The following is a 20,596-nucleotide window of genomic DNA, read 5'->3' as shown; positions in this document are numbered from 1 at the left end:
GAGGATGTGTTCAACATCAGGATTTTTTACAACTAAAATGGCCGCCAGTTGGCCATATTGGATCTAATCTCAAAAAAAAAAAATGAGGGGCATATGTATACCATGATGCATTGTGTTTGGCCAAGTAAGAATAAAATCGATCCAGACATGTCCGAGGGATGGTTGCGGATGCACACATGTATGCACGCATGCATGGGCATGCACAGAAATGAAAATCGAGACCAAATCCTTAAGCCCCAGTTTCGGACTCAGTCCAATGGGGGTTGATAATGTTGAAAATCAAATGTTAATATTATAAGTAAGCTGCATGTTTGTGCAGTAGTGTAGGTGTTTTTGCCTGCGCATGTGCAAACCAGGCACCCTGTAGGTTTGAAAATGCTTTATTTCATCTCCAATTGCCAAGACGATTCCATCAATATGCAACATGATGGAGTTAACATTGGTGGGGCCGATTCTATCAATGGACAGGCAGACAGAAATTATAACTATACATATATATACTGCATATATTGTCATGTCCAGGCGGTTTAAACCCTACCTTTATGGATGGCCAAACTTCTCCCTTGGAGGCATGAACATGAGAATCGTGCAGCCTCCTTTGTGCCAAGAGCAAAAGTGAGATCCTGCGTGTCCTCTGACTAATGTCCTCTCTAGACCGCGTGTGTCATTTCGTAACTACTCCGTAACCTTCCTTTTTGTCCTATCTAATCTGCTGCCTCTTACGCCCTCTTCCTCTTCATTCATCTCTCGTCACGCCCCTCAAACCTCCCCACTGGGGCGTGGCCTGCTCTTATGAAACCCAGGAAGGCGGAGCCTCTAGCCCCTCGGCCCATTTTGCTTGCTTGTTATCGTGGTTTTGGTTATAAAAACATAGGGAAAGTCACAGGGGGGCAATTACATACTGGGGAAGCTATCCTTCATCCCGACCTAATTAACATGGCACTACCCCCAATGTGGTGACAACACTTAAGCTCACAGTCTCCCAGCTTAGTTACATCAAGATGTCTCCTACACGTCCACGGACCAAACAACTCTATACAATGCTATATTTCCAAAGAAATCCCTTCATCTACCCCCACAAACATTACACAGCCCCTTTCCCGGAACCATTGCTCCTGCAAGGTTCAATGCAGGTGTTACCATTTCAGCCTTACCACTTACCAATTTGTCCTCATCAGGACAGCATACCGATAAATATCTCACCAGTGATGACCACATCCGTCGTTTATACATCAGATGCACCTCCTGACTGTTATGATGAACATCGCCATGGATTATGTCTCATACGAGAAAACCTCATAATCCACAAAGAACAACCATCTGTCTGCCATCCAGACAATTGGTATATATATATAAAATATATATATATATATATATATATATATATATATATATATATATATATATATATATATATATATATATATATATATATATATATATTGTTGCGAATTCGCGCCCGCCGGCGTGCGATCGGCCGCTCGACTCGAATGGCAGCTGCCTCGCCCACCGGAACGGACAATTCAGTCGTGACCCTCTCGGACCAACGCCGGGAGCTAGTCATGGGTGGGGGTTTAACCTCACCACGATCGTGCCAATTGCCCACCCGTGCAGGATAGGGTCGCTCGCCAAATTCGATCTACCTAAGTACCTGCGCGAATGGTCGAACGGGCGATCGCTCCACGCCACAGACTGACTCCGGAGACGAACCGCTTAAGCGGTCCGTTCCATGCTACAGTGATAACCGAGCGGTGTTATCATCGGCCTCGACGGTTCCGATTAATTATCGGGCATATTAAGCCCACTACGAACCCTTTACGTGAAGCAGGATGGAGGGTCAATAAAGAAAAGACGAAGCAAAATGGGAAAACAGTTCACACAATGCACATTTATTACGTGACACACGGAAAGCACACATATACAGCCAAACAGTCAAAATGCACCTATATCAGGAAAACAAAAGAAACAATGACGCATTACTACCGAATACGCGTACACACGGCAACACTTATACAGTTCTACTTTACAGACGGCGCCAACACACATTTACTCAAAAGCAAAGGAAAGAAGCCACCGTCATAGACAAGGGGGCAGATGGGCCTGTAGGCCAATATACGCGTGTGACCTGAAGGAGCGGCCAGGTCCGCGAGACCGGGTGGGTCCTACCCGCGTCCTCGTGATGCGTTGGCGGACGAGCCGCAGATGTGGCCGCGTGGCTGTGCCCCGACTCCGTGCTCCTTGGCGGGTTTCGTTGGCACAACGTTTGGAGTGGAGTGGGAACGGGGCCCCCTTTTTGCGCTATCTCAGCGCAGGGGAAATGGGGAATTGTTGATGCCCTGGGGGAGGAGAATGGCTGGCTGGCTTGGGTCCCACGACGAGCGATCTCACACCGCGACCTCGTCGCCGACCGCCGTCCTTCTCGCCTTGGACCCGAGCTCCTTGGCCTCTTCCCACAACTCTTCTCCGCCGACTCTAGAACCCAACTTGATGCCTTCGCCACCCGACTCCACTCTCTGCCACACCGATGACTTGACTCACTCTGTCCTGCTGACACACACTGCTACTGCCACACTCTGCCCTGCCGACACACACTGCTCCTGCCATACTCTGCTACTGCCACACTCTGCCACGATTCGCCTTGCGCTCGCCGTTTTAAAGGCCGGCAGGAGAAAACAATATGCGAATATCCGGAACAGGATGACCTCGGGGGCAGAGCCACGCTCGCCCATTGGACAGAGGAAAAGTGGGCGTGAACCTCCCCTGATCCTAGAATTTGCATATATCGATTTCACACAGACGCGTCTGGAGGCGAGGCCAAGCTGCTCCGCGCTTGCTAATTGGACGGATCAGAAGTGGGCGTGTAGCGTTCTTGATCCGAATTCTCTCTCGGAAAGGCCGCTATTTGCCTCGCGGCTCGGTGCGTATCGCTGAAGGAGCCCAAGACAGTCCGACGCTCAGTGTTCACTGGTGGTGCAGGAATGGCCATAGAAGGAGAGAGGTGAGGGTGGTGGAGGGTTTATCGGTGGTGGTTTGATGGTTATGGTGCCGTTTGGGAATGACGGTGATGCGATGTTTGCGAGATTGAGTTGTGAAGGTAAAGGTCGTGGCTGTTGGAGTTGTTGTTGTCTGAGGGTTGGAGCGTGGTTGTCGTTGGTGACGATGGCTGGCGTGGTGGTTAAGGTGGTTGTTGTGTGATGGCGGTTGAGACGTGGTTGGTTCAAAATAAAGATAGAACAGAAAAACGGCAATCTCAAAGCGTCACAGCCCAAATGAATCACATAAATCCCTCTAGACAACGGATTTGGGGCTAATTACACATGTACTTAGAGATATCTCACCTACGGGCCCTTCATGGTGTAATGCGAATTTCCATAGCTGTAACAATATATATATATATATATATATATATATATATATATATATATATATATATGTATGTATATATATATATATATATATATATATATATATATATATATATATATATATATGTATATTTATATATATATATATATTTATATATATATATGTAATTATACATATGAGAAGATGTGAATGGGATGACCATTTCGGAACAAACCATGTGAAATCAACAGATACAAGAGGAAGAAGGGAATATGCAACTTATGTACAGTGAAATAAATGAGAATTAAACAACACAACCCACACGAGGAGTCATAGATCACACTTTTACAAACAATGGGATAATGCAGGTGAGGACTTCCCTTTGTAATACATGGGGTGGAAGGCAATGATGCAGGTTGGGAAGAACGTCCACATTTTGGAGAGTTGTCCTCTCCAAGCAACGATAAAACAGAGCATCAGAGACGAAGAGCAAGAGATGAAGAATTCCAGGGATTAATGAAGGTAGGGATGAAGTGAGCCAGCGATGAAAAGGCATGAAAGAAGCAGAGCACAATGATCTTTGCTTTTGCCCGCTTCAACTCTGATCATGCATCTCCAGCCTCAGCCCTCATGACTGTCCTTTTCCATGACTTCTTTATGAGTTTGTCCTGGTATGTCCTCTGTCTTCTCTCAATGTGGTTCTTCTTCAGCCTTCTGCCCGGTCGGTTCTTTCATCCTTCTGAGAGGGATCCACCTCCAGACTGTCCCACACACAGGGCGGTCCTAATAAAAAAATATATCCATTACTTCTTTTGGGGCTCCACAGCACATTGCGCCGCCATGGCTAATATACGCCAATAAGACAGATCACGACAGTCCTTTTGGAGTGTGCAAGTGCTTTCCCTGTGTGCCTCCTCAGGAAGTCCTCACCTGGCCCCACCCACAAACAAGAGGTATTTACGCAAACAATATTACCCTGACTATCCTGTCTATAAATTACGTATGCTGCCTTCTCAGCATCACAATTTACAAGACTGCTCACTCTGACGGGTCCCTGATGCATGGCAATCTAATGTACCTGAAACACAAGGACCATGTTACACTTACCACAGTCTCGCTATTAATCCCCCACCCCCTTCCCCATCATAGTATGTACTTGAGTTTTCTGTAAATATACATATAATTTTGCTTTGATGTAACATATTCTTTAAAGAGCATTTATGCTGCAGAAGCAGTTTCTTGGCAGAGGTTAAGGCCCTGTCACACCTTGACGATTTAGCGAGCGTATGCTGACGTATGAAAAATTTGTCTAAAACGCTGGCACACGAGTAACACGTCGAATACGTTATGGGCAAGTTTGTATACGTTAAGAGCACGCTGGCATACGTCGCAGTATGCTGGCATACGTCGTAGTACGCCGAGCTCGTCGACAAATTTTAACATGCTTGAAATTTTTCGACGTATGCCAGCATATGACTCACACGTTCCGCATATGCTGGCCATAAGTTGTAGGCATGTTACACGATCGTTGACACACGTCGACACACGTTACTTGTAAGTTACTCATAAGTCGAAACATGTCGAGGTAATGTTTAGCGCAAGTGCTCCAGAATCCATGTTTTTTTTTTCTTTTTTTTTTTGGCATGATGGTGATGTTGACACTTCGATTTCTGGTGTTAGCGGGACAACTTAGCTAAATATAGCATAAAGATTGTGCATCTTGTGAGGAAAGCACCAAATTTGGCACACTAGTAGCCTATCATATTATGAACAGATTTGGATATTGGGCCATCTCAAAAATTTTGATGGCAGTGGAAAATGGCTGCCACAGCCATCAGCGGCTGAATTTTAGATGGCCCAATATCCAAATCTGTTCATAATATGATAGGCTACTAGTGTGCCAAATTTGGTGCTTTCCTCACAAAATGCACAATTGTTATGCTAAGTTTCCCCACTATGTGGTTATAATATAATATAATATAATTAATAGGCTGCCGCTCAACGATTTAAATCATAACCGCACTAGAAATCGAAGTGTCAACATCACCGTCATGCCGAAGAAAAAAAACAACAAAAAAAAATACATGGAGTCTGGAACCCTGACGGGTTCCTCCTGTGAAGCCCATTTGTACATACCAATTCCCCTAAACGCTGCCAATACGCCATTATACGTTAGCTGTAAGTTAGTAACACGTTCAGCAAGTTCTGTGGTCGTCCAGAAGACGTCAAATACATCTACATACGTCAATATGCGTTGGAGATACGTTACACATAGGTTCAAAGCACTTTACTCATAGGTTAGAAATAAGTTTCGGGTACGCCAAACATTACCTCAACGTGTTTCAACTTATGAGTAACTTACAAGTAACGTGTGTCGACGTGTGTCAATGATCGCGTAACATGCCTTCAACTTATGGCCAGTGTATGTGGAATGTGTGCGTCATACGCTGGCATACGTCGAAAAATTTTCAACATGCTGAAAATTTGTCGACGTACTACGACGTATGCCAGCGTGCTTCAGCGTGCTTCAGCGTGCTCTTAACGTATACAAAACTTACCCATAACGTATTCAATGTGTGCCAGCGTATTCGGCAAATTTTTCATAAGTCGGCATACGCTGGCTAAAACGTCAAGGTGTGACAGCGGCTTGACACTTCGATGCCTAGTGCCGTTATGAGTTGAATCATCGAGCCGCAGCCTTTTAATAGTCTACGCCACGTGATCGTCGGCGATACGCTGCCGCGCTATGCATAAGTTAGACTATTGTTGGGCATAGGTTGTGAACGCCGACAACACGCTCAGCATTCGTTGATATAAGTTATCTATATGTTATCGAAACGTTCTGTGTACGTTACTAATACATTATGCATACGTCCAACTCGTTATGAATACGTCCAAAACTGGAAAAAAAACCCATCAATAGTTCAGCGTACGCCAGCGTTTTACATACATTTTGATACCTTGCCATATGCTGGCTAAAACGTCAAGGTGTGACAGGGCCTTTATACTGGGTGGTTGGTACAATTCATTTAAGTGTGTTCAAAAATAATGTGCATGCATTTACAAACAAAAATTTATTCATTAGTATTCTCCATATTTTCATAATAAAGGTTTGATGATTAAAGCTCAATGGTAATAAAATTATGCCTTGGACACACACAGGCACACACACACACACAATCGAACTCAAATCCACTGGGACCATACTCTGTGCAGAGCGTTGGTGCTGCCTATGCAGTCTCCTTGGCTATTGGTTACAATCCTGTACAGGTCGCCACTCCGACACAGGATACCAGCAAGCTGGCACTCATTTTTGCCAACCTCAGAAGGATGACAGGCAGAGTCAACCCCATCTAGTATTTATTGAGGAGCTGGGTGGGATTTGAACTGAGGACCCTTGGATCACTGTTGGATCCCAAGCCCACCACCTAAACCATTAAGCCAACACCACGTACGTACGCACGCACGCACGCACGCACGCACGCACGCACACACACACACACACACACACACACACACACACACACACACACAACACAATCTACCATTGAGTGTGGCATGGCATGAATACAAGAAACTGCGAAACAACATTCATTAATCGCAATTACAATAATTCCGAGTGGAAAATAAAAATAAACAGAAGGTTGACACGAAATTAACAAACTCCTTTTCACCCAATGGTTGTTTCTTGTTGCTACCTGCATGGTGTGTTGAAGCAGCTGGTTGCGCTGTCGTAAAAGCTGGGCGTCATGCTGCCGCACCCTTCCCAAGACCGCTCGCTGCCAACGCTCTGCCGAGGCTTGCAGCCGTTCCCGTTCACACTCTGAGAGTGCGAGTTGGCGTACGCGTCCCCCTTCGGCACCCTTTCCCCATAATTCGAGCTCTATGCCAGGTGGTACCTCGGTGGTTCCCTGACACAGAACCATGTACAAGATGGCTTCCAGCTCGAGGACTCGCTGCATTTGGGAAGAGAAAGGAATTGAAGAAACAAACAAAATTGCCACATGGGATACGAAAGAATGGAAAGCTATATCATTACAACACACAATCACAAAAGATCTGCCACTCAAACTAAGGAATTTGAGAGATGAAACATCGAGATGTTTTCCATTTAACAAAAGTCCAAGCTGTCAAAACTTCATGTTCAATCCTTCTCCCTCATTTTTAGCAGTTGGAATGGATGGAACTAGTGATTGAAAAGAAAACAAAATACAATAAAACGACCTCCATGAAATCAAGAGAGAAACATTGTGCAAATCTCACAACTTCCAGCATTCAATGAGGAATACATGAAGTTGGTTTTGATGAAGGCAAGATTTCCAATTTGAAGAAGGAAATGTATTCTACGATATTAAATAACAGCAAATACAACACCTCACTTCGGTGATGGTAATGTTAAGACGGGAGGGGGGGGGAGGTGTTTGTCTCTGGACGTGTATGGACAGGATTATTTTCCCAGCGAGGTCTGTTTCCAGATGTGTCCGGGAGGGGTTTGTCTCTGGATGGGGTTTGTCTGCGGACGTGTCCGGGTGGGGGGGGGTTGTTTGTCTCCGGTCATTTCTGGGTGGGGTTTGTCTCCGGAAGTGTCCAGGTGTTGTTTGTCTCCAGAAAGCTTGGCTCCGGACGTGTCCGGGTGGTGTTTGTCTCCGGATGTGTCCGGGTGGTGTTTGTCTCCGGATGTGTCCGGGTGGTGTTTGTCTCTGGGTGGTATTTATAGTATGACTGGTAGAAAATGTATTTCAGACATTATTTTGTTTTCATCTTGACTTATTTATGCAGAAGCATTTTGATGAGACAGTATGTATGGTATGTTTGCGTAAACAAGGATGAGACGGTATGTATGGTAACACGACCTCACGTCTGCCTTCGCTTCTTCTCACCTCTTGCTGCCTTCCCTTGCCTCACTCCTCCTCACCCTTCCTCCCTCCTTGCTCCCCCACTCCTCCTCTCTCTTTCCTCCACCACCAACTCACTCTCCCCCCCCCTCTCTCTCCCACTACTCTCTCACCCTACTCTCCCCCCCCCCCCTTCAGTATTCTTGTCAGCGAAGTGACGGGTGGTATTTGCTGGTCATAAATATAAGCTTTCTCCTGTATGTTTGATGAAGTGGTTTGTGAAAGAGTTTGAAGTGGATTGTGCTTGCATGCTGTAAGCAGCTAAATAACTCAAGTAAATCAAGAATGAGTAATCATCAGAATGAGGTCTTCATTTAACATTTTTCAGGTTTAGTACTTTTCATGAAAAAATGTGAAAAGTAGGAAAATAAAGCTGTTGTTTACATTTTGAGTTGTTCGGCAACACTAAAAGATAGATTTACGATTTCAAATCAAAGACACACGTTCAGGGGTGGATCAGGAACTTATAAACTGAAGTGGAAAACAAACATCAATTGTCATATTATTGCAACTGTTCCAGCATTGCACATCGTTAAAAACAGAGCCAATTCGAGTTATCATCATGTTAAGTTAACATCTACCATTTTTGATACGTTCATTTAATTTAGATTAGTAATGATTTACCGAATAGGCTGCAATAGAGATAGGAATTCTATATGTCATTTAGGTTCAATATCCGACCCTACAATAAATGTATTAAAGTATAACATCAGTCATTTTGCATGCTTTTAATAGATGATGAATAAGGTATGCCTTATTGGGTAGAAGCTTAAGTTCCTTTTCCAAAAAAGACCAAACCTAAATTCCGGATTTCCAAACCTCTTTCCCTTATATTAATGTAGTTTAGTAAACTGAATTATTTAGCAAATGCCACAATGAACCAAGACTGGGTGTTTTATACTCATTACCATGCACACATGAAGTAAAAATCAGAGTTAAGCAATTAAGGTTCAATCTGTCGCTCTCTCTCCTCTCTCCTCTCTCTCCTCTCTCTCTGTCTGTCTATGATCGAGGAACTACTAAATTCCAGCTGAATGTTATATTTTGAACACTGCAGAACACAAATCGGAACATGAATCATAACACAAACCCACAGTTTAGGAGTTCTTTGGCTCTGAATTCGGCAAATTGTAAGGAATCTGGTTCCAATCATGCATGCAGAGAGGAGTAAGGTAATTGTTTCATCTCCCTGCCTGTCTGGCAGTAGTAAGACAAAATTGAAAATCATTCCAAACAGGAAACCTCCTGTTTGTAGGGATGTCATAAAGGACACAAACAACAGGCACGCAAAACTAAGGTAATGAGTTAAATAAGGTGGTGTGAAAGACGCTGCATCAATGGTGGTAAAGTTCTGAAAAAAAGTTATTTTTCGACAACCTCTAAAAGTTATATTTTATTTCAATTGAATTATATATTTGAACACTGTAAACCACCAATTGCCTTCTTGGCACTTTCAAAAACCATTCTTTCAACACTTGGATAAAATATTCCGCCATCTCGACTAATCCATTTAGCCGCTTGCTCTCTCAGCTTTAGCTCTCTTCTCATGTCCTTTTTCTTTAGACTGTGGTTGAAGAGAGATATGAGTATGGTGTTCTCTGAACTCTCGAGTTATGAAGGAGCAACTAAAACTCTATGTTCTCTAATTATTATCCGTGTCCTGTGTAGATACAAAGTGGGAGGCCTTATTGTTCGTAGCAATGTTATACATTTTTTAAAACAAAGGACCAATTTGATTGTCAAAATATAACAATGCTTGCATTTTTATTTATTTTTTGATACATTGAATGATGCATGTTGATTATGCTCATGACCTTACAAGGATTTCCTAGTTTAAGGATTATATCGTTGGTGGAACAAAATGATTTAATTTTTGACCCATCCTGTCCCACTATCCCCCTCCTCACCCATTTTCATGATTTTCAGCATACATTGTGCTGTTCTTCCCTCCACTTAATGCATCTCCTCTCAACCTTCTTTCATCTCTCTCTCTCTCTTACCTCCTTGCAATCTCCCCTACAGCTTCCTTTCATTCACTTACAGCTGTGAATCTGTGCTGTAGCTGTAGTAGCTATGAATAGGAACGCCAGGAAAGAGTGTTGCCTGTTGTTGAACTCTAGGATGATGGCCTTTGTCATCTGCTGTTTATTAAAGTTGTTCCACAATTGTGGCCTGTGCAAGTCAAGTTGCATGCATAAAGGCTTGCTTAGGAATACAACTATTAAATCGATGTTGCCTTTACAATTCGAGCCCTTGTCCAAAGTAGGACATTGCAGTAGCTCATTGACCAATCACTTTTAAAATTCCCTTTTAAGTTAAGATTTAAAAGGCATTGGGCATTCTTCATTCAAGTTTGCTTGTGCGACCATATTGTGATATATTTTGTATCGTGCACAACACTTGTACTAAAATCCACCAATATGCTGGGACCAGTTCCCTGCGTAAAGTGACAAAACTGTATTTGAAGCAGAAATAACTGAACCACTGTACTGAAACTCTAATGGTGCAGTTGTTGCAACAGATATTCATTTTAAGAAATTACAGGAAAATCCTACCATCTGTGCTTGGTCAAGGGTTTGTTTTCGATAATCAAGTTCTTCCTCCAGGTAGCCCTTCTGTTTTATAAACAGTTCCTAGGAGATAAGAAACAAAGGCTCATGCGATAATAGATTCATCTTTTTTTCAGCATTTAAAAAAAAATTATTTTAGCTTTGTGTGGATTTAATCAAAAATAACATTTCTAAACATGGATTCCTACTTCCTTTCGACTGCCTTTCTATTTTCCCCCAAAAACTGGAACCATTCATTACAATCACTTGACTTCCAGTACTTACACCACATCACCAGAAGATTGTGTACTCATCAGTCGCTGGGATGGAATTGATACAAGATTGGATATCTGTGCACAAAGATCAAATCCTCTGTGTATTGAAGCAACAGAAATTGTTACAACAGCCAAGCCAGGCCTGTGCAGTCGTATTTTTTTTGTTTTCGCTAATGGACAAGCAATATTCGTCCATTCTTTGTGACTGCTTTACGGAGTTGTGACCTGTGAGTAGGAGTGCTTCACACACTCAAAGCTCACACTATCCCTCCTTATTCTGCAAGTCATAAACCTATGGATGTGTTTGGAAAAAATCTAGAGGCGGAATCAATAAAAGAGGCTTTTCGAATATGGAGTAACTCAAGAACGTCCAGTTCCAAAGTCACGGGTAACGTTGCTCTTAACGGGGATGCACAGGAAGATTGCATTTTGAATTCATTCTCACATCTCACACTACTATATGAGCCAAAGCATGAATGCATGACGTATTAAAGCAGACTGAAGAAATTAATTTCCTCGATTAATATTTGATGCATTAGCACAATAAAAGTACAATGGAGGCGAGAAGCCCGTACTCTAGATAGAGCTTCGGGGCATTCAGAAGTTGACAAATGTCTCAAGGCCTGAATCTGACCTGGACAGATCGCCACGCCATCGCAGATGGTGGTGAACATAAAGCGAATGAATAAGGAAAGGTAAAGTGAACGTTCCAACCTTGTCCTTCTCAAGATCAACCATCTTCTGCTGCAGTGCGGTTTCTGTTCCCTCGATTTGCTTCAAAAACTGAATGGGGGCAGAGAGAAGTGAACAAAGAAAAAAAAAACAGACAATTGTGCATGAAAGAGGTGAAGACTGTGAAAAAAAAATGGAGAAAGGACACCAAGGATTCAAAAGGTGTTAATGAGTAAGAAAGTGTGGAAGAAGTGCGAGGTGATACTAAAAATAAACAACCAAATAACAAGAAGATGACAATTTTGAGCGAACCATGTTGTTGTTCAACAAAAATGCAAAACAACTCAGTAAATTCGATGGTAAGCAATGGTGAATTGTGGGTACGGTGGTGTCATAAATTAAGGTATTCGAGGGAAATCAAAGAGGTACGAGTTCACATTTGGCATAATTAATTTTTAAATGGGTTGGATTCTAACCTCTGAAAAACAAGCTAGTTTTACGAGAACTACCATGATACCATCAGCTTGTCATTAAAAACCATCTGGCTCACTAATGGTCTTAAGTGAGGAGGTGATCCAACCGGATGACCTGGTCTGTTTTACATGTGACACCAGTTAATACTTCATGCCTGGCTCTCAAACTCCCTCAGGGCAACTTGGGATGGGCACAAATGGTGTCACAGAGTCGTAGAATGGCCCACAAGCTCGAATGAGCTAAGATCCTCGTCCTCTTAATGATGACGTCATAAAAACGTATATGACGTCATCGTGATGTATCAGGATTGTGATAAATTATCTGTGCTAATGCCCGGCTTGATTCCCACAAACAAAATTCAAACGGCTTGCCTAGTTTCGGAGATAATGGTATAGGCGATTTCCATTAGCGGCGATATTATGACGTCAACTTTTTTTCTACGAAGAATTTCCAAAATCGGAGATGGTTACTGCCTGCGCGTGGGCTTTCTGCATATACATGGCAAGTTTCACGAAGATCCGATGAAAACTCTGGGTTGTGAAACAAAAAAGTCAAAAAATAGGAATGACATTATAAAAATTGATATGACGTCATAGTGATGTATCATATGTGCGGTAATTCATCTATGTTCATGCCCTGTTTGATTCCCGCAAACAGAATTCAAACACCTTGCCTAGTTTCGGAGATAATTTTTTAGGCGATTTCCATTCGAGGAGATATTTTGACATCATAACTTTTTTTCTCGGAGGATTTTTCAAAATCGGAGATCGTTACTGTCTGCGCAGGGAATTTGTACATATATATATATATATATATATATATATATATATATATATATATATATATATATATATATATATATATATATTCCAAGTTTCAGGAAGTTTCGATGAAAACTGTAGGCTGTGAAACAAAAAAGTCCACAAGAACAACAACGTGAGTAAGACTTCGAGATTCTCCAGGGGGATCTAAAAAACAAAGATACAGTCTTGGTGTAACAAATGGAAATATTCCGCAGACTGGTCGTTGTATTAAAGATTCACTACATCGGGGGGGGGGGGGGCTCTTGCCCCCTCATAAACATCTCACTGTTCATGACATCAAGGTGGAATGAGTCATTACATCAGCCACTGAAGGTGGACGGAGGTTAATTTTTCACCCCTGTTTGTTTGTCTGTGCGTGAGCAGGATATCTGAAAAAGTTATGAATGGATTCGGACGAAACTTGGTGAACAGGTTGGGTGCTTGACAAGAACAAGTCGATTTTATTTTGGTTCCGGTCCCGATGTAGATCTGGCCTATCAGTGGAACACAAATCGTCTTCTTTGTGATAACAAGAGTCACTATAAGGAGTTTTCCTTCCAGCAGGACTCTACTCTATCTGAAAGGCCCGTCTGAGCACTACTAATCCCGTCATCTGGGAGTACCTTGGGCCTCATTATAGGATGCCCAGTGGTGTGCCTCGTCTCCAGGAAACCGGGTTACCATGCGGTGCTCTGGGAATGTCTCAAAGCACGGCTCGGTGCGGAAAAGGTTACTGGAAGCAACTGGTGAAACGGGCCGCGCTACCCAAGAAGAAACATCATGAAACAAACAAGAGGGATTTGATTTAAAGAAAAAAAAATAATGCTGTACGAAATTCGAAAGCGTTTTGTGTCTTTGTTGTCTGAAACGTCTTTTGTCCCGATAAGTGATGACGTACGTGATCTTACCTTTTCTGCCAGAGTGAGAATGACTCTGGCATGGATGACAGTTACTTGTTCATTGTTTGAAAGGTTCTAAAAGAAGGCAATAAGAAACACAATGTTAGTGAAGACATACACGGAAAATCCAAAACGAATTCGCAGGATAAAAGTAAGAGTACTTACTCCATTATCTCCCAAAATGTCCAATGTTTTCAGCAGCTCAGGAATAGAAACTTCCTAAAAGGATCGACGAGTTGCATTAGCAATGGAACGACGTTGGGACACACATGTTGAACTGTGAAGGACGTTCTTTGGGCTCAACCAAAGAGATACAATACTCCAAGAAAAGGCAACTTGTCTTATTTTTCTCTAATATCGAAAATACAATTACAAAAAACAATATTTACTAACGATACAAACTTTATTAATTAAAAATTAAAATAAACGCTGGCACGTCTGGGATGATAGTATCTCAGTCGTATAAACTTTTGAATAGGCATCGTTGCAGTGGTGCAAGTACCATCGATACGTTTGGCTTCATGACATCATGGGGTGGTGTCGAATATGCATTTAGAAAATGAAGATATCAAGACAGTGAAGTTCAGAATCTTCAGTACATTCGTGTTGGTGATTCGCTTACAAATCCCTTGTCGGTGGAGTTTGACATTTCACTGTGATGATCTTACCGTCATTCCTTCAGCAATACAGAATTTCTGTAATGGACCCCCTCCTTGTGGACAAGGCAATGGTGCAAGGATGAGGGTAGGTGAAGTTCGCTCACGCTCCTGGAAAAGAGAAGAATACACCGCCAGACACTTTCATTGTCTGCCCTTTGACGAATGTTTGTATTCGTGGATCGTGGATCAGTGGTTAGTTGTACAGCTAGGGGGATGCACAAACTGTGAGGTTCTCATCCACCTTGAAATACTGCTCTGATCACTGATCGGTGGGCTGCAGATTGAGGGATAATTTGCCAAACAAAATGGGGAGATTTTGAATTTGACCAAAGCGTCGACACTAGTAGCTTTACAAAAGGAAAGCAAATCGACAAAAAGAGACAGAAAACACATTGGAAACGAAAAATCGTTAATGTTTAAATTTAGTGCAAAAGACCAGAGCAAATGACCAACCAAAACCATAAGGCAAACCTCCCTTGAATCAAATACTCCGATACGGACCTCTAACTCCAGGATGCGAAATTCCAAAAGCTCGTTCTGCTCACGGACGTCCTGCAGCTCTCTCCACACCCGTGCGCTTTCACCCTCCGTCCGCCAAATCTGCACACAACGCCCGAAAGGATGGAAACGGATTTGATCAACTGATCGAATATATTTGACTCCGACGAAGGGCGAAAGCTTGAAATGTCAGTCGATGCACCTCATTCCCCACGGCGGTAAACGGACTCAGATATCTTGTCCAACAGAATCCTTCATTGAGGCCAGTATTCCGTTGTCCATGGGAATATCAACCATGTCACAGATTCTTGCAAATAGTAACCTCTATGTGTTTATCGATTTGATGGAAGTTGTATTTTATTTTTGGTGATACTATGGATATGTGCGGCTTATAAAAAGGCAAACAGTCAAATCGATTTTGTCATCTCTCACCTGTACTCATTCTCACCTTATCCTGGAGTTCTCGATTTCTTTGGTGCAATTCCTGCTTCTCCTCGATACACTTCATCTCCTGCCAAAAACGCATTCTTCAGATTGCTTCTGTAAGGTTCATTTCGGAACGAGCTATTCCTGACGTCTTTGACGTCCAAAGCATTACCATTTTTACTCCACATGGCATCTGAGCACCACCTTGAATTGTCCTAAGAAATTCACGTCATCCGTATCCATGTGATATCACAGGCACGACAGGGAGGTCACCATTCACTGAAGACGATCTGTGAGCCAGCTTGGTTTTAATCACAAATCTGATAGTGATGCATTAAGTATTCAAGAACTGCTTTCTCCCTCCCCAAAGAAGAGCTCAGTTTCCAGAAGCTCAGAATCCATAACACTCTGCTCCCTATTTTTGAGGGGATTTTGAACCCTCTACCCCAGGAATGATTATTCAGACCACTATGCCTTGGCAGTACTCAAGCGATAGTTCTGTGAGCCACATAAGAGATTGCAAAAAGGGGATCGACATGACGATCATAATTGTGACAAAAATTAGCTTTCCATCGCGATTAGCACATTATCAAGAGATTCACCTCTCCATGAGAAACATGTGTGACCAATTACACACTTCATGAGAATCAAAGAATTGGAATCGTTGTCAATAGTTGGCAGGCATCTTCCACCTTAGTGTTGAGTCAATGCATTCATCGAGTCACATTCAAGTTTCTATGGCCACCACAATCACAATCAATCGAACTGCAACATCACGCCTAACCCTCCCTTAGGTACAGTTACCATGCAAACATTTTACAATTTATTGAACTTTCTTCGAGATAATTTAAATTCCTGCCAAGCCTGGTGTTGGCTGAGTGGTTCGGGCGGTGGCTTGGGATCCGAGGGTCCTGAGTTCAAGCCCCGTTGGCTGCTGAATTAATATACACCAGGAGGTTGACTCAGCCTGTCATCCTTCCGAGGTCAGAAAAATGAGTACCAGTGTACTGGTAAGGGGGACACTGCATCAGCGGCATAGCCGTGTCCCAACCAATGATGCAACCAGGGGGGGGGGGGGGGGAAAAAAAGAGAGAGAGAGAGAGAGAGAGAGAGAGAGAGAGAGAGAGAGAGAGAGAGAGAGAGAGAGAGAGAGAGAGAGAGAGAGAGAGAGAGAGAGAGAGAGAGAGAGAGAGAGAGAGAGAGAGAGAGAGAGAGAGAGAGAGAGAGAGAGAGAGAGAGAGAGAGAGAGAGAGAGAGAGAGAGAGAGAGAGAGAGAGAGAGAGAGAGAGAGAGAGAGAGAGAGAGAGAGAGAGAGAGAGAGAGAGAGAGAGAGAGAGAGAGAGAGAGAGAGAGAGAGAGAGAGAGAGAGAGAGAGAGAGAGAGAGAGAGAGAGAGAGAGAGAGAGAGAGAGAGAGAGAGAGAGAGAGAGAGAGAGAGAGAGAGAGAGAGAGAGAGAGAGAGAGAGAGAGAGAGAGAGAGAGAGAGAGAGAGAGAGAGAGAGAGAGAGAGAGAGAGAGAGAGAGAGAGAGAGAGAGAGAGAGAGAGAGAGAGAGAGAGAGAGAGAGAGAGAGAGAGAGAGAGAGAGAGAGAGAGAGAGAGAGAGAGAGAGAGAGAGAGAGAGAGAGAGACAGAGAGAGAGAGAGACAGAGAGAGAGAGAGAGAGAGAGAGAGAGACAGAGAGAGAGACAGAGAGAGAGACAGAGAGAGAGACAGAGAGAGAGACAGAGAGAGAGAGACAGACAGACAGACAGACAGACAGACAGACAGACAGACAGACAGACAGACAGACAGACAGAGAGAGAGAGAGAGAGAGAGAGAGAGAGAGAGATATTCCTGCCAATTCAATTAAATGACCTGTCCACCAGCTTGTTGGTGCCAGTGCTGAATCCTTATAAGCTATTCTTCGTACAGCTGAGTTGATGTGAGTCTTCTCCGTTCTTTGTTCTTATGGAGCACAAGGCTGTGAGCCAGCATCATTGGCTGAGGGCGTGGCTGTTCTCCTGAAGTAATTCCCTCTGGTGGTTAAGGCAGGAATTTGGAATTTGTTCATGGTGACAGCAAGACCTCGACTACTCTTCGAGGAAGGAGAATGTGGGATCTTTTACATCCACCAACGAAAGCTGGCAGACGGGACGCCCGTTTAACGTCCATCCAAGGGATGGCACACCCATTTTTTGAATCACGCTGTCTGTGAAGCACCAGGGTTGACATTTTGTTTTTAGCTGGGATTCAAACCTCGGCTAGACAGCTTAGAGACGACTGTGCGCACCCCAAGGCCATCCTGACAGCCCACAGTTGATGTATGTGTGTTGAGGTCATTGGGTGATACAAAACCTCCTCTGAGCTTTGCTTTTCATGGTTTCGAATAACACGAGCGATGAAAAAACTCTCACTACCAGGACTTTGCAGAACTCAGAAGAGGAAGTCATTCGTGTCACCCATCAGGCCAAAATTGGTCACGTGCTACTACATGGGAGTAGAATCATTCCATTCATTGATGTACCTGGTACTGTTCAATCCAATAAACTCCACATTTAGACATCGACACTTACCAGCATTTGTACATTTTCAGATGTGGAGCAAACAGCGCCTTCCATTCAGTTCTTCACTATTTCAGATCAGAATTATGACTTAACCATCAGTATGTTTTAAAAGCACTTCCTTAAACTATGTAAATTACAAAGAAGATTCCAAATATGTTCCTGACACAAAGGAAATGTTATATTTGTGTGCTTTATCATCAACACCTAGCACCCACTTTATCACCTCCTTCGTTTAGTACTAAATACTCGGTCACAACACGATGTACGGGTTACCGTTCACTGGAACACGTACGTCGTACTGGTAGGTTTATAGGCTCTAGGAATACCCTTTTGTACTGGCACATCTGCTTCCAGTGAACAGCTTGAATGAGCTTCATCAGCAATGTTTTTAATCACCGTTAGCAATTTAAGGCACAAACCCTTCTCACAGCCAAAAAAAAACAAGCACACCGCCTTCCCAGAGCCACGAGGAATTATTAATATTTAATATAAAAATTGTTTCAATGCAAATACATTTTGATTATGATTTTCTGATTGAAATATTTCGACACGATAAAACTTCAAAGACCAGAAAAACGTACGTGGCCTTTCCCTTGGTCCAGGAGGGCCTTCTGGAGATCTTGCACTTTTTCCTGGTAGCGGTTCAGCTCACAACGTAACCGCTCACGAATCTAAACAAAAGACCACCATTTGGGTTCAGCATGAGACTGTTGGAGTTGGGGTCAAGGTTAGGCTCAGCAGCAGAGTTCGTGTTAATGTCAGAGTCATGGTTAGGGTCAAGGTTTGGATTAAGGTCAGGGTCAGGGTTAGCATCAGGATTAGTGTTAGGGTCAGTATCAGGGATCATGCTCTTCTTGTTCGTTATATTGAACATACAAGAGAGATATTTACGTGGTAAATAAATGCTTTCGCCACCAACTTTCACTTTTACCAACCAAATGCTATTATCATCATCATCATCATCATCATCATCATCATCATCATCATCATCATCCATGTCTACAGAAGTAAATATAGTCTTGTAGCTCTTCTGATCGATGCAGTGGTACTTGGTTAAATTGGTGTTGTAGTTTAGGATGCTCATGGGTGATGGTCAGTGCAAGTTGAAATGCTTACCCCCAACAAACCTTGGCTAGACCCCGTTTGAAAACTTCAACAGTTTGAGCATCCAGAACATTCCAAGGAAGACTGTGTTCCAGTCTTTAACTACCTTTTGACTGAACAAACTTTTCCACACCTCTTACCAGCAACTTCACACAAGGAGTTTAGAGAGTGGCCTCACGTTGAAAGGTATTCCGCTGGAGTGGAAATGCCGCAGTCTAATCCAGTCGATTCCACGACTATCCCTTTTAATTGATGAATGGGAATGTAAACCTGACAATTCTGTGTTTGTTTCCAAATCTTGTGTACCCAACCACAACCCCTCACTTCCTATACCTACCCAACTCTCTTCATATCCAACTGCTTCTAGATACTGTCTTTCCCACTGGAGAAGTTGGAGAGGTTTCCAGCAAACCTCAAGTCCAATTCTGCGACATGCACAGATGCCATCAGTGCATGTGTCCTAAAAACTTGCTCTTGCTCATCCTCTTTCTGCTCTGTTCATTCGATCATTCTCTCTGGGTCATTTTCCGTCCATCTGCAAGTTTTCCGACATCAATGCAATGTACAAACATGGGGCAAAAACTGATCATCTTAACAACAGGTTGATTAGCTTGCTTCCAATTGTAAACGAGGTCATGGATTCCATCATTGCACTTGATTTCAAATCCTCTCCAACATCCTAATCTCAGATAATCACTTCGGTTTCAGTCCAAGTAATTTTACCTTGAACGCGCCGCTTCGACTCTCCCAACAATGAATGAAAGCCCTCCATCTCAGGCAGATCAGGACTGTCGCTCTGGATACATCTCGAACATTTCACACAGTCTGGCACCCCGCTTTCATCTCCAAACTCTCTGCTTATTGGCTGATTAACTTGCATCCAAGGGCACGTCCTCACATGGATCACTGACTTCCAAACTCCTGTATTCAGCGTATAATTCTTAACAGAATCCTCTCATCTCCTCTCCCTGTCATGGCTGGAGTGCCCCCAATGCAGTGTCTTGGGTCCAGTCATATTCCTCCATTTAGTCAATGATCTTTCTGATTCCCTGAAAAATCCTCTCTCTTTGCTGATGATTTCACCCCCTGCCATATCATTTCTTATCCTTTAGACAGGCAGGCAGCAGCCTCTTCCCTCTCTGCAGACCTTGATAAAATCAGTAGATGGTCCAGCCCTTGGAATATGTCTTTCAACCATGAAAAATCTCACATTCTCACCCTATCCCTCCGACAGGACCGTCGAGTAAATCCTCTCATCAACTTCCTAAACAATCCGCTTGAAGCAGTAAAGTCATTCAAACTTTTCAGCCTCACCATCAGCCATGATATTTCTTGGGCAGACCATGTTTCCAAGATGGCCTCCAAAGCCAGCCGTTGGCTGGTCATCCTTCATCATGCAAGGTGCTTCCTTGGCCAATCTGAACTTTTGACAATGTACAAGGTCTTCATTCGCA

The 20,596-nt window shown here is 43.2% G+C and overlaps 1 protein-coding gene across 7 annotated transcripts in view; it reads right to left on the bottom strand.

Moving 5' to 3' along the window:
* The window catches only part of LOC147033925 (janus kinase and microtubule-interacting protein 3-like), a 150,638-nt gene that overhangs the window by 7,174 nt on the left and 122,868 nt on the right, over positions 1-20,596 (bottom strand). For all 7 annotated transcript variants that reach the window (XM_085873225.1, XM_085873216.1, XM_085873246.1 and 4 more), the window contains 9 exons: positions 18,620-18,709; positions 15,518-15,580; positions 15,073-15,171; positions 14,581-14,679; positions 14,078-14,131; positions 13,922-13,987; positions 11,779-11,847; positions 10,796-10,873; positions 7,044-7,301 (listed from right to left, as the gene is read on the bottom strand). In XM_085873225.1, the coding sequence (XP_085729351.1) occupies positions 7,044-7,301; positions 10,796-10,873; positions 11,779-11,847; positions 13,922-13,987; positions 14,078-14,131; positions 14,581-14,679; positions 15,073-15,171; positions 15,518-15,580; positions 18,620-18,709 (876 nt within the window). The remainder of the gene's footprint in view (positions 1-7,043; positions 7,302-10,795; positions 10,874-11,778; positions 11,848-13,921; positions 13,988-14,077; positions 14,132-14,580; positions 14,680-15,072; positions 15,172-15,517; positions 15,581-18,619; positions 18,710-20,596) is intronic.

The sequence above is a fragment of the Eptatretus burgeri genome, chromosome 1 (assembly GCF_056783735.1).
Source record: "Eptatretus burgeri isolate ZD-2024b chromosome 1, Ebu_testis_v1, whole genome shotgun sequence".
Lineage (NCBI taxonomy): Eukaryota > Metazoa > Chordata > Myxini > Myxiniformes > Myxinidae > Eptatretus > Eptatretus burgeri.
Note: the sequence above shows the minus strand (reverse complement) of the source record. Positions and strands in the feature narration are given on the sequence as shown.